General features: G+C 41.0%; 1 protein-coding gene across 4 annotated transcripts in view; it reads left to right on the top strand.

The window, feature by feature from the left end:
- The window catches only part of SEPHS1 (selenophosphate synthetase 1), a 27,440-nt gene extending 14,754 nt beyond the window's left edge, over positions 1 to 12,686 (top strand). For all 4 annotated transcript variants that reach the window (XM_087766983.1, XM_087766984.1, XM_087766982.1 and 1 more), the window contains 3 exons: positions 3,180 to 3,279; positions 4,861 to 5,073; positions 10,434 to 12,686. In XM_087766983.1, the coding sequence (XP_087623109.1) occupies positions 3,180 to 3,279; positions 4,861 to 5,073; positions 10,434 to 10,648 (528 nt within the window). In that variant the 3' untranslated portion in view covers positions 10,649 to 12,686. The remainder of the gene's footprint in view (positions 1 to 3,179; positions 3,280 to 4,860; positions 5,074 to 10,433) is intronic.
- The last annotated feature ends 321 nt before the right edge of the window (positions 12,687 to 13,007 follow it).

The raw sequence follows: 13,007 nt of genomic DNA, 5'->3' as shown, positions 1-13,007 counted from the left end.
CTCTTTTGGAATCGAGACAATTTACTATTTTGTGCTTAGTGAGCCCATCTTAATTGCATCTAATTCTTAGTTAGTTCTCAGGCATTGCTGTAATAAACAAAATTGTTTACTAACAGAACAACAGACTAGCACCCTGGGTAAAATTATGTCCTACTCCACCTGCCAAAGTAATTGGCAAAAGCTTATTGATGGCAATTAGGCCAAGATTGCTGTCTGTGTTCATGGGCTTTCTGCTTGTGTACATGGAAATATATCTATGTTTCACATGTATTACCCTGTGCATTCAGTAAGAATATTTCTAGCAGCATTATGTATGTAGACATACTTCCATCTGTTACTTCAGGCAAAAATGTAACTACTGAACTGAAAAGTGACTGCAAAATTGGCATCTGCTTATGTTGTCTTGCTCCCAGTATGTGTCTTCAGAATTATAACTGCTCAGTTTACACGTTAAAAAGATGCATCTTTTCTACTTTTGGGACTACTGAGCCAATAGACTGGCAGAGGAGTGAGCTGGAATCTACTTTGTCTTGGCTGGTGGCCACTACATTGTCAGATGAATTCTAATTACAAAGCTTGTGTTAGCAAAAGTGGGAGAGAACCAGTTTAAACCTTCATTGGAGTCTGAGGCATGAGCAACAAGAAAAAAATATTTTTCTCCTTCTTCACAGGGTCTGGCCTAGCAATTTTGACCTCTGCAGAATCCTGCATTTTCCAATCAGATATAAGGATCAGGGCCTCAGATAATCTTGATATGAAAATGAAGTGAAACAACAAGACACCAATTTTATAGTATGTTTTCTGGCCATAATCTTACTTCTTAACATATCTATTATTGTACTGACAAACAGACTTGCAAATTAAGGATATTCTGAATTTCCACATATTTCAAGTACTTCTAATTTCCTTGACTGTCAACCAAAACCACTCTCTGGTCTGAAAAATGAGGACAGCAAGGAAATCAATCCTCCTATTACGTGTAAACAGCATATATCTTTGATTGTGGTAGGAAAATTTCCGAGTAGCTGTGCTGCCTTTTCTTCAGCTTTGTTTTGTGAAAGAGTAGGGAAAGTGAAACTAGAATTACCCATCACAAATCCACCAATAAATCACATTTCAGTAGGGAATTTGACTTTGTTGAAAAGTATGTGGGAGAAAGTACATAGTACAGCAAGTTTATGCATAGGCAAGAAAAGAAAACTGGAGCGTAGAGATATGTGGCTGCAAAACAAATTAAAAAAAAGAAAACAAAAAACAAAAAAACACAACCTAAAAGCTGAGGTATTTAAACAGAGCAGTAGCGAATGAGTTCCTGGTGACAAGTGAAAGGAAGATCCAAATGGAGGCAAAATTGGTCCTCCTTGCTTGGTTGCTGCCAGCATTGTTGCAGCCAAGCCCCAGCTGCGTTGCTGGCGGCAGCTGCCATAGGGTGCAAAGGAAGAGACTGCAAAGAATCTGCAGGGAGCCGGGGCCCCAGGGGACCAGGTCTGGGATGTGCTAGGGGTGATGAAGCTGTTTGCTGTGGCTTTGACTGCCAGGCTGATGGTGTGGAGTGATTCGGCTGGTCCACAGCTGGGAACTGGCATCCCTTTGCCTTTTCCTCTTTCGGCTGAAAAGCATGAAAGGGGTTGCTGTAATGTGCCCCTTCAGGAGGGATTTTCCAGCCCTTGCTGTTGTCTACAGACCCTTCCCATTTGGAAATTGAATCTTACTTTTAAAAGTTGTTTGGGGATTTTTGTGAACTTTTCTGCCTTTGTTTCCTCTCTACTAACCCCAGTGTCCGATTGCTATAGCGGAGAGGCGTTTGCATCTGATTTGTATCCTACCTGTGTTAGTGGCTCTTCTAGCCTCAGCCTTGAGTTCTGCTCCCACCTCGCTTGTGATTTCCATTCCCATCATCTGACTGGTTTCTGTCCCATGATCGGCCTCAGAACCCTGTTTTTGAAAACTAAGGCAGAATGACTGCTCAGGTTTTTCAGTCATACCCGCAGTAAGAGTAATCACTATTCTGTCCCCTCTCTAACAGCCTCATTTTTTTTTTTTTTTTTACTTGCTCTCTCTCTTACTTAATTGGTCAGACCCAGTTCAGCCTAATTTCGGAAGTTCTGATCTTACCGCTGTATTTCCTTGCTCTTTAACAAATGATTTGTTTTGGCTGACCAGTCTCTTTTTCCCCCCTCTCTTACACCCCTCGAAGTCAGCGTTCGTTTGTTAAGGATAAGAGCCTCTTTGACAAGATCCTTCCCCAGTGCAGCGTCATATACTAGTTCTTAGTAGTTTTTGCACCTTTAGTTTAGTAAGAAGTCTGTTCTATGCATTTGTTCTGTGGAATGGCAATGTAGGCATTGTGGTGTCAAAAATCCTATTTTTGTTTACTTTCAGTTCTCTGTAATTTTATTTCCATTGCAAAAAAAAGAAGAAAATTAAACCAGTTTGTACTGTTGCTCTTAACAGCTAAATGATTGCTTTGTTTCATTCTGGATCTGGAATTACTTCAGCTTTGAATGAAACAATTGCCCTTTATAAAGGTACTATTTCCTAAATTGTTCTGAGAGCCTTTTGGGATGAAAAGCATTGCTTAGTATGTGATGGAGGCATGAGTCCATACACGACACTGGAGAATGGGTGGAGGGAGTATTAAACTGTATTAAACTGTAAAGGAAATTTATGAAACTGCCTTAATCCTAACTCACTAGAGCGATTACATCCTGCCTTAGCATACATTCCTCAGGCCTGGACTTGTGGATATCAGTGGCCTTTCTTGATCAAAGCGTTCAGATGTGAAATCAAGAGTTTTCTCTTAAAAAAAAAAAAAAAAAAACAAGATGCCAGAGATTACAAATCTCAACATCCAGCAACAAAGTTCTTTTCGTTTGGCTGTGGAGTTCAAGCCAGAGAGTTGCCTTGGAGGCGTTCTTTGCCCTAGGGTAGGTTATTCCACTCCACTCTGCTGCAAGATTTGAGGTGCTTGGTGCCTAATGGATCTTTAAATGAACTTCACTTAGGTGCAGCAGAGTAAGGCACACACCTTTGACTGTTGAACCTTTTGCCCCTCTTTAAATGAATTTATAAATAAAAAAGTACATTTTCGATGAAGGATTTTTTTTTAAAGTGGTAAAGGTGTGCTTTAAAATATACAGCTGAAAATCTAAAAGAATCATCTTTGTTTCATCTATTAGCCAGAAAAGTGGAATAAAATCAAACTAGTGGTAACGCAAGAAGATGTAGAACTAGCGTACCAGGAAGCAATGATGAATATGGCACGACTGAACAGAACAGGTAAGAAGAGATGTGTATGTTGGGGGGGGCGGAGGGGAGGTTGTGGGTTTTTCCAGTTCCATACTTAATTTCATTTCGCTTCCGTGGGGAAATGTGACACAGCTGCTTTATCCCTTCCTTCTGCCCCATCTTTCTGCTGTTCAGTGTTTGTGAAGCAAGCAAATTAAAATCAAACGCCCCTTTTAATTATACGGCAAAAACACAAATGCTGCTGGAGATGATTATGACTCATGTGAGTGCTGCAAGTAACATCCCAGTGAGTTAGAGGATGTTTTAAAGGGAAATACATTGGATTTGTTCCTTATCTTCTGTGCCTAGAGAACTCGTGAGGGCCTGACTGTAATAAGGTTAAAAAACCTCAAAATAGAATAAAAAAGGAAAAGCTCTTTATTTTTGTATGCTTCAATTTAAATTTTTAGTTTTTAATTGTGTCGTGTTATGTGCTTCCCAAAGTGTGGAATGTGTAGCACATGTTTTCTTTTCTGTTTCCCCTCCCTGTTTTTGTGGTGGATTTGGTTTTTTTGTTGTTTTTCTGTTGGTGGTGGTGGTTTTTTTTTCTTTTAATTTTGGTAGGGGGAAGGTTCTGCTTTTACCCTAGAGATTTTAATCCAGGATTTCCCTTCTTCGTTCAAAGTATCTTTGGAGGAGCCGAGAATTGAGTTAGATGTTTCCTCACTTCGCAGTTGAAGGAACAGGGATAGTTAAATATCTCTTCTCCCATTTATTCAGTTTTCATTTGGTATTTGTTATGTCATCCCACTGGTTTTTTATTCTTTCACAAAGTCTTCCAGGAAAAATAAATGGCCAGGATTGTCTTATGGAAAAGAACTCTGGTCCTGCTCATGTATTGAGAAGCACCAAAGAAGGGCAAAGCATTCTTGGTTTTGTTTTTCTCCACTCACTTTTGTCAGGCACCTTTAACAACACTTAAATATCCTTAACTGGAGCTATTGTCCTGCATGCAGGGGTGCCCTTCTCCCACCCAGGGCTCTGTGGTTGCAAATGCCTAAGAATTTCATGAATGCATAGGTGGGGAGGCTGGGGCCCTTCCCTGGCAACCTGCAGGCTTTGTTCTTAAGCTCTTAAACTTAAAAAATTTAGGATGTGGTAGTTTTACAGAGTGGCAGGGAAAGAGATGTGAGAAAATTGACCCAGGATGAGTCTGGTCCTCGCCCTTAATGAAGCAAAGCTGAGCTCAGAACCTCTCTGGGCCTCAACTTTGGGAAGTTTGAATCTGGAGCAAACCCCTGTTTCTTAGACTGCTAATATAAATTAGTAGCACATGTCTAATAGAGCATGCTGATAAATATAACTTCGGTACTGGATTTTCAGCATGATTTAATACCTTAAATACAAGTTGAATTTTTTAATGGTTACATGCAGTATTGGTGAATTCCAGTTCCTTCAAGCATTTTTTTTATTAATTTAAACAGTAACCCAACCTGATTCAAATTAAAGGTATGCAACGGTATTCAAACTCTGCACAATATTGTTGAAGCATTGCTTTTCCTGATAACTTTTTTCTGATTTGTGGTTTTTTGTTTGTTTTTTTTTTTTTTTTCCCCCTTCCCTCTCTTGTAGCTGCTGGACTCATGCACACTTTCAATGCACATGCAGCTACAGACATCACAGGATTTGGAATCCTGGGGCACGCACAAAACCTTGCCAAGCAGCAGCGAAATGAGGTGTCCTTTGTTATTCATAACCTTCCTGTTCTTGCTAAGATGGCTGCTGTCAGTAAGGCTTGTGGCAATATGTTTGGCCTCATGCACGGGACTTGTCCGGAGACTTCAGGTAGGTGACAGTTGTACCACCCTCTTCCTTCCCTACACCTCCACGTTGGAGTTTAATAACATTTCAAATGTACAAATCATGTGCTTTGCATTCAGATTCGCAGTTGGTTTGGCGTAGAGCCAAGCTAATGAGCATTAGCCACACAACTGTTCACAATTAACTTCTTCAGCCCAGCTTCCAAACCACCATCCTATTTTGAATGCCTTCTACTTCCTTATGAAGCACCATTATAGAAACCCTTGCTGTATCTAGAAAATTTTGCAGTTAGAAGTTAGTGATGATTTTGAATTCTTCTGAAACCTATTTTTCTCTTAGCTGTTAACTCCAGAACAGTGAATATCTGAAAATCCCAGCACAGCTGATGCAGTTTCTCAAAGGTGGAGCCACCTGCAGTAGGTTTGCCAGTCAAATGAGTGATTTTTGTTTCTCATTATGAATATGTGTGAAGTTTAGTGCTGAATGGGCCGGCCTTGGTGACTGAGGCCTTCTCTGTCCGCAGCATACAGACATCCAAGAATATAGATTTTCTTCCTTACATATATGAATAAAGGGTTGTGACTAGCAGCAAAAAAAAAAAAAAGCATTTGCTCTCTGACCCATTCATTACTTGAGTTCTGTATTTAATAAAGCTGCCACTTGCAGTGACAATGAATACAACAGACATACTGGGAATCAGGCTATGGACACCAGGTTCATTTCAGATAAGCATTTAAACAGTCACCAGGTGATAAGAACTTGTGATGTTTGAAAGTTGCCTTATTATTAAGTGTAGGCCGCTTTGCTGACTAGCATGGTCACTGTCTTCTGCTGGAAGTCTTTGTACTTCATTTTCCTCTTGAATCTTTTGCCCCGTTCACCTTGTTCTTCTCCTTTAGTCTGACTTTTGTTTCTCTTTGGGAAATGGAGAAGATATAACAACAAATCTGTCTTTTCTCTTATCTCATTTCTCCACCCTCTTCCTGCTCTCCAAAAGTGTTATCCAAGTTCTCTGCAGTTCACAACAGAGGGGGCCCCTTGAAGCAAAGCAGTCCAAAGATCTGGAAAGAAGCATCACAGTGAGAGCCATAAACTTTTCCCCTAGTGAATACGCAACTTAACCATGATCTGCTGAATTGTTCCTTAGCCATCTGCGTTTAAACCGGCGCTCTGTCCTACAGAGACCGTATGGCTCAGATGATGTGTAATAGGATATGGGACGTGAACCCTTTCAGGAGTTCAAATCCAGCCTCAGTCAGCAGAGACCAGAAATATCTGGTGGCAGTTTGGCAAGCTGTGTCAGTAAGGTTGGTAGTACCAGAGAGATTCTTACTACCCAGAAGTCGGCCTAACCAGAGTGCTAGTAGCATTTGTTATCGGTTGCAAAGAGGCCAAAAAATAGCGTGGGTGCAGAGCTGGAACTGCAGGCCGCTCTTTGAGGTGAGCAGCTGTGGCAGAAGTTTGTATAGCAGTTGGCATGGGAATCGTTTAGCTGCAGGCTGAGTGCTTGAGTCTTCAGAGCTGCCCATCCTGCACCCTGGGGATATCCAATTCTGTCTTCTCACTGCAGGAATGTAAAACCGGTGGGGATGTGCGCACTGCTGTGAGAGTACTTGGAAGCAGAAAACAGTTGGCTTCAGAATCTCTTTTGGGACTGAGAGCAAGAGGTGTCTTTGAGATGCTGAACGGCTTAACGTTTCAACATAGATGGATGATGATGGAAAAAACAGCAGGACATACCTGGTTATTTGTGAACTTTGAGTGCCTCAAAACACGTATATTTGATTTCATCACAGCGTTGCGTTTCTCGCATTAGAGGTGGCTATAGGGATTTTTTACAGGGCAGTGTCTGCCAAATATTAGAGAGATCCGTAGCCACGTGGACACAACAGCTCTGGTCTGAAAGCTGTATAACTGCGGTCCCAAAGGCTTTAGGCTTATGCTGGATAGCCTGACAGATTGCAGCAGTCTGTATTAGCTTGGGCACGGTGTGCTGGGATGGCTCATTAGCATTCAGACCCACGATGTTTGCGTGCTTCATGTCCTGGGGTTGATTTATATGAAGGCAAGCATGTGGCTTGCTGCGCCTCTACGTCCAGTTGTGAGGATGCCTTTTGAGGGGCTGCTCAGGGCTGTTCATACCGTAGTACAGATATGCTCTTTCTCTGTTGTCTTAAACTTCCAGAAATGCTCTCTCTGTAGCTTCTTCATTTGTGAACAGATGTTTTTCAGCAGAGCGGGCAGGCAATGAGAAATTTACTGGAAAACGATTTGAATGGATTTTAAGGCTGTTGACTTTTTTCCAGTGTGCATTTGCTGGGCACCTGTTGACCAAAGTCAGGGTTGGAAAGATCTATTGTGTCATCTGTTCCATCTTCCAGGCACTCTTGCTTATGGGGTATTTTCTGAAAATTGCATTCTTACAACATTTTGCGCTCTCTTTTAGGTAGCTCTTTGGTAAAGGTTAAAGTTGCAATCAGGCAGTTAGTTTCAAAAAACTTAATTCCGTTTATTAGGCTGGCTGTTTGCCAAAATAAGTTACACAGTTACTCTATATGGGATGTTCATACATGTGTGTATTTTTGCCAGTCCTCTTCTAATAACTTTGAAACTGTCTACTGGTGTCAGCCAATTTTTTTAGTGTAGTAGAGGTGTCTCAGCCTGGTGTTTCTGCAAATTTTGTGTAAATAGACAGATGGGTAGAAAAGAAGGGCTGTTAGTGCCTGACAAGAAGCATCTCATCTGTTTGTTAGTCATTGTGGGAGAAAGCCATTAGCAGGAGCAAGGACACTCATTTTTGATTCATGGACTGTTTGTATCTCTGCTTTTAATTGCAAAGCTTTGTGTAGTCTGCTTTTGAAGTTTTCTGTGTCCACTTCCCTGCTTGCAATCCAGCTGTTAAAACCAGCAATGTTCAAAACCTCTTACAAAAAAAAAAAAAAAACAAAACACCAAACCCAAAAAACCCAAAACAACAAAAAACCATACATTTTTAAAAAGGTAAGCCAGGACAGACACCAAGTATCTACATCCTGTCAACCCCTGAAAGAAGCGTGTAGCAAACTCTCAAACCGCCATGGCCATTTGTTCATTCAGTCTGCAGTTCGTTTGCTTTGTCTTCGGCGGTGGCTGACGCAGACCGAAAACTTGGTACACCGTGAAGTGCTGCTTGCTTCAGTGCAGAGTGGCACTGCTGCTTCGTTTTCCGCAGGCACGTTGCAACAACTCCTGGTGGCTGTGACCTTGCACAAGTGAAGACTTCTTGTAGTTGTCCATGGGACAAAAACCAGAGCAGCTGGGAAGGCCAGCAACATAGACTAGACTAGAATGCATAGCAGAAAACCTTAAGGACTTACCCAAAGGGTTAAAGAGGCTGGTCAGTCTACCAGAGAAGTAACTATAATCCCTGCAGACAGGAATCCTATTACTGATCAAGAGTAGCCTGTAGCCTCTATTAAAGGTTATTGATCACACTGTGGGATGCAGCCAGCAGGTGGGAAGTGATTTTTGATTGGAAACTGGGGTTTTGTACGTTTTTCTGATCTTGCCAAAGAATGTTAAAAGGGTATGTGTACAAGTGATACAAAATTGCAGAAAGAGAGTGTGTGGGGAAAAGATAATTGACTGAAGATTATTCGTGTGATCTTTCTTATTTCCTTTTTCACCATGCTTCTATCCCTCCCTTCCAGCACATTCTTTGCACTACCACTTGTAAACCTCTTCCCTGACTCGCTTGCACCATGACATAAGTTTCTCTTCAGTTTGATTTAGACCCTTCCATGGGGATGACACATAATTCCTTTGCAATTGATTTGTCTGTTACATCTGAAGTAGCTTAAATGTTGTCTTTCAAGTTTCTGGGATTTTTCGATGGAAGTACCTGGATGTTATGTTCTGAAATGTCAGAGAGGTAGGCGTTCTTCTGGGTGGCACACTCATTTGCTTCATATCGAACCTAAAAGATAGCTTTCATGCTTCCACCTGTCCTTATAAGTAATTCCTCATGTTCAATAGCTGCTTCTTCCTCACAGCTTTAAGTGAAAAGTGGTTTCAGCCACTGTCAAGAGAGCTGTTTGCTTGGAAAAGCAAACATAAAGGAGCCCAAGGTGCTAGGAAGCTGTCCGAGGGCCACGGAGGAGGAGGGAGCACTGAGCCCAGGGTGGCCAGCTCAGCAGGTGGCCCTTTGCCCCCAGGGTTAGCTCAGAGCTGGTGGCACGACTTGTGCCGCTGGCTGATGCCCTTTGCCCAGACGAGAAGACTTTGTGTCAAATAACTCTTTAATAAGCAAGCCTCAGCATGTTTGCGTGAATATGCTCTCTTGCTGGTGTTCTCCAAACGTTTTCCAATGGGAGATGATATTTTAACATCCCTTACAGGAGGCTGCTGTGTGTCAGAATACAGCGCATTGTACAGATGTGAGCTGCACAAACTGCATGTAGCGTGCAATAGGCTGAGGTTTAATTAGGCATCTGCAGATGAGTTTGCTGCTGTCTTGCAGTGCTTCACACCTTTGCAACGTAGCATGAATGTAAAAAAGGTAAGGGATATAAAAAAGCTGAATACTCTAGTAATAAAGGATAGCACCAAAGCATTTAATGATTTGGTCAGAGCCCCCTGGAAATTTGTGCCAGAGCTGACAATGAAACTCTTTCTAGTAATTCACTTGCCAAGCCACCTTTTTCAGTGCTTTGGGATTCTTATAATGGAAGTGTTTTTAGGCTTAATAACTGAATGGCAAGCTTGCTAACTAGTTATTGTGCTGCTTCGGAAAAGCGTTCATTAGTAAATGAAATATTTTTCAGTTGTGTCTGAGAAAAAATCTTATGGGAAAGGCCAAAAAAGGTTAGAAAATTCCCTAACAAAGGGGTCAAAAGGACTGTCTCAGGGAGCGCTGCATCAAGCCTGTGTTTAATTTTCTGCCTCTTGCGTTCCCTGGTAATAGTCCCTACTTTGATGAACGATTTCATTGGCGGCAATGGGATTACTTGCAGAATCAGCTGCTACCGATACGTGGTTATAGGTATCTGAATATGACCTTTATCCGAAATGTTTCTGTGTAGAGGCACTTTGCAGTCCTCTGTTGGAAGTTTACAATGCGGGTGTTGTTTCAGTATGTCATTTGTTGGCATCAGTCTGATGTCCTCTTGCCAACATCTTTTGTGTGTATTTGGCTTCGTTTACATACCCCCTAAACACTGAATTCAGGCATAAACTTCTTTCTGTAAAGCAAGAGCTCAGACTTCCACCGTGTCTTCTCTTGGAGTCCTTGGAGTTCGACAGCATCCACTGAAGTCACCAAGTGCTTGTCTAAACAGGGATTTGGCAGATCAAGGTTGAAACGCTTTGCAATCAGACGTTCTAATGCTCTGCTTTTTCCTTTGCAGGAGGCCTCCTCATCTGTTTACCACGAGAACAGGCAGCACGTTTCTGTGCCGAGATCAAGTCTCCAAAATATGGCGAAGGTCACCAAGCATGGATTATCGGCATTGTAGAGAAGGGCAACCGCACGGCCAGAATTATAGACAAACCACGAATCATTGAAGTCGCACCACAGGTGGCCACTCAGAACGTGAACCCGACGCCCGGTGCCACCTCTTAATATAGATGAAATAGCCGTTTGTTTTTAAATAGATCTATTCCTTTATCATCCTACAATTTAAAGAACTGTAAAAAGAAAAGAAAACTTGTTGTGTCTGCACATCTGGTGGCCTTAGGTCAGTTTATGAGTGGATACAATTAATAAAATAAAATCCATTGCCTTTTTTTCCTGTTACATTAACTGAAGATGCACCTAATCTTGAGGCAGCTTCTGAGTTGAGAATTATATTGTTATCCAATACTGTTGATTCATTTTGAATCTTTAGACACTTATCTCTTGCCGCATAGGCTCTTTTTAAAGGTGCTTTCACGTAGCACAGACATTACCAGTAGTAGTGTCGAATAGCAGTTTGTGTCCTTTCATTATATGTATATTTATCATAAGTCTAATTTTGATGCCTTGAGTGATATTCCAGAAAGGCAATAAATTGATAAGCGACACAGTGGGTATACCCAGTAGTAAGAGGGTTGCATGATTACATTCAATCTTTGATTTTTTTTTTTTTTTTATTTTTTTTTTGTAAGGTTTAGTCTTACCAAGAGCACCTATGACCCTGGACATTGCTTGGTAGTGCACTCTGTTTAAACGAGCAAGTGCTGACTTTGCATGGAAAGCGCTTCAGAGTCGGAGGAGTCATTTTTAATTTCATTATTTGTAGACCTGACAATATTTACTGTATTATCAATGATTGTTTTCTTTATTGATAGTAAGGAAAAATAATTCTTTTTTTGCAACGTGATTGGATGTGCTATAGTGCAACAAAGGTTTTGCAGACCAAAAGGAGGTTACTGTATAATATTCATTTACAATTCACTATATAAATAACTACACAAATAATTTTTAAATATAATCAAACTAAAATAAACCTCTGTTCTGTGGATGGTAGTGTTTAATACATTTTATATTTTGTATAGTGATTACAGGCCTTTTTTGTTTCTTTAAAATCAGCAGCTGTTTAGTATAATTCTTAGTATTATTTTGTTCTTTGCTCAAATACATTTTTGTGCACGCTTTTGTGATCTGTGTTTAAAATCTACATTGCCAACATTGCAGCTTGAACTTAAGCTTGTTATGCAAAATAAATATTTAATTTTTTTTATTGCTCTTGTATAAGTGCATGAACTTTTTTGATTCCTAGCTGAACGACAAACTGGAAAGAGGAGAAATCCTCCTTTTTTATTTTATTGCAAGTGTAATTATGTTGATAGTTGTTATTACTCCTTTAATCAATTCTGCAAGCTGTGATGTCCAGCGGTAATCTAGAATATCTCCGCCTGCCTGCCAAGTTGGGGGGCGCGTAGGTTATCTCCAAGTATATTATCCACTTTATTTTGTTTATTTTACTTGTCAGCACAAAGTATGCAATGGTTTTGAATTGTTTCCTCTGCAAGTCCTGCTGGCTGTGCCTGCTGTAAGCTAGACGAGGGTTTGCGAGCAGCCCTGTAAGTGGAACAGATGCCAAAACCCATCTTTTCCCCGACGGCACGGTCAGCTGCCCCGTTGCAGCAGGCTCTGCCGAGACGCACCGTGCGGTTCTTCTGCTGAACAGGACCGAGTGTGCTTCACTGAACCAGCTCCTTTTAAGGTTTTCCCAGATTGTGGAATTCGCTCCTTGATATTCAGACCAGGAAGAAGAAAATCTTGGATAATCGTTACTGCTACCAGCGTGAACTACAAGGGCTTCTCCTATGAAAAACGAGTCCCTAGAGGTGAACCAGTCTTGTGCATCGTGCAAGGTTTAAATTTCCAGTCTTGGTCTTAGTGAAGACTCTGGCGAACCTTGGCTCATCTTTTTTCCACTCAGTAGTGTTCTCAACAGACACCTTTTGCAAAGCTAGAACTCTTTTTTTCTCCCTCCCCCCTGCTGTGAGTAGCCTAAAGCACGCAGAACCTCATGCTCCTTTCCCTGGAGAAGTCTGCGAGTTGTGTGTTCACCACAAAACCTCAAAGCAATAACCGAATTTTTGACTTTGCTTTGGAAAGAAAAAAATTTGTTAGGTTTTTCACAGCAGTTCTGAAAATAAAGCATCAAAACCCATTTGTCTGTGCAAAAATAATACTGATTTAATTCCTTTTTTTTTCCTGCCGTTTGTGAAGTTTGTTCTGTATCCTGATACAAAACCATGGAGCTGGCTTGTGTTCATTTTCTTTATGGTCGTGGTCAAGACTATCACTACATAGGTTATTTTATTAGATTAAAAAAAAAACCTGACTAGATCAAATGCGTGCAAAACACTTGAGTACTTCTGTGTGAAAGTACGTGTTACAAAGATCTGTTGTATTTTAAACTGGCGCAAGATGTGTGTAAGTTTACCCTGAGCAGAAAAAACGTAGTTGTTGGTAGATATTGGTTTTTTTT

Source organism: Nipponia nippon, unplaced genomic scaffold (genome assembly GCF_047370975.1).
Source record: "Nipponia nippon isolate SJK-2023a ecotype South Korea unplaced genomic scaffold, ASM4737097v1 scaffold_3, whole genome shotgun sequence".
NCBI lineage: Eukaryota > Metazoa > Chordata > Aves > Pelecaniformes > Threskiornithidae > Nipponia > Nipponia nippon.
Note: the sequence above shows the minus strand (reverse complement) of the source record. Positions and strands in the feature narration are given on the sequence as shown.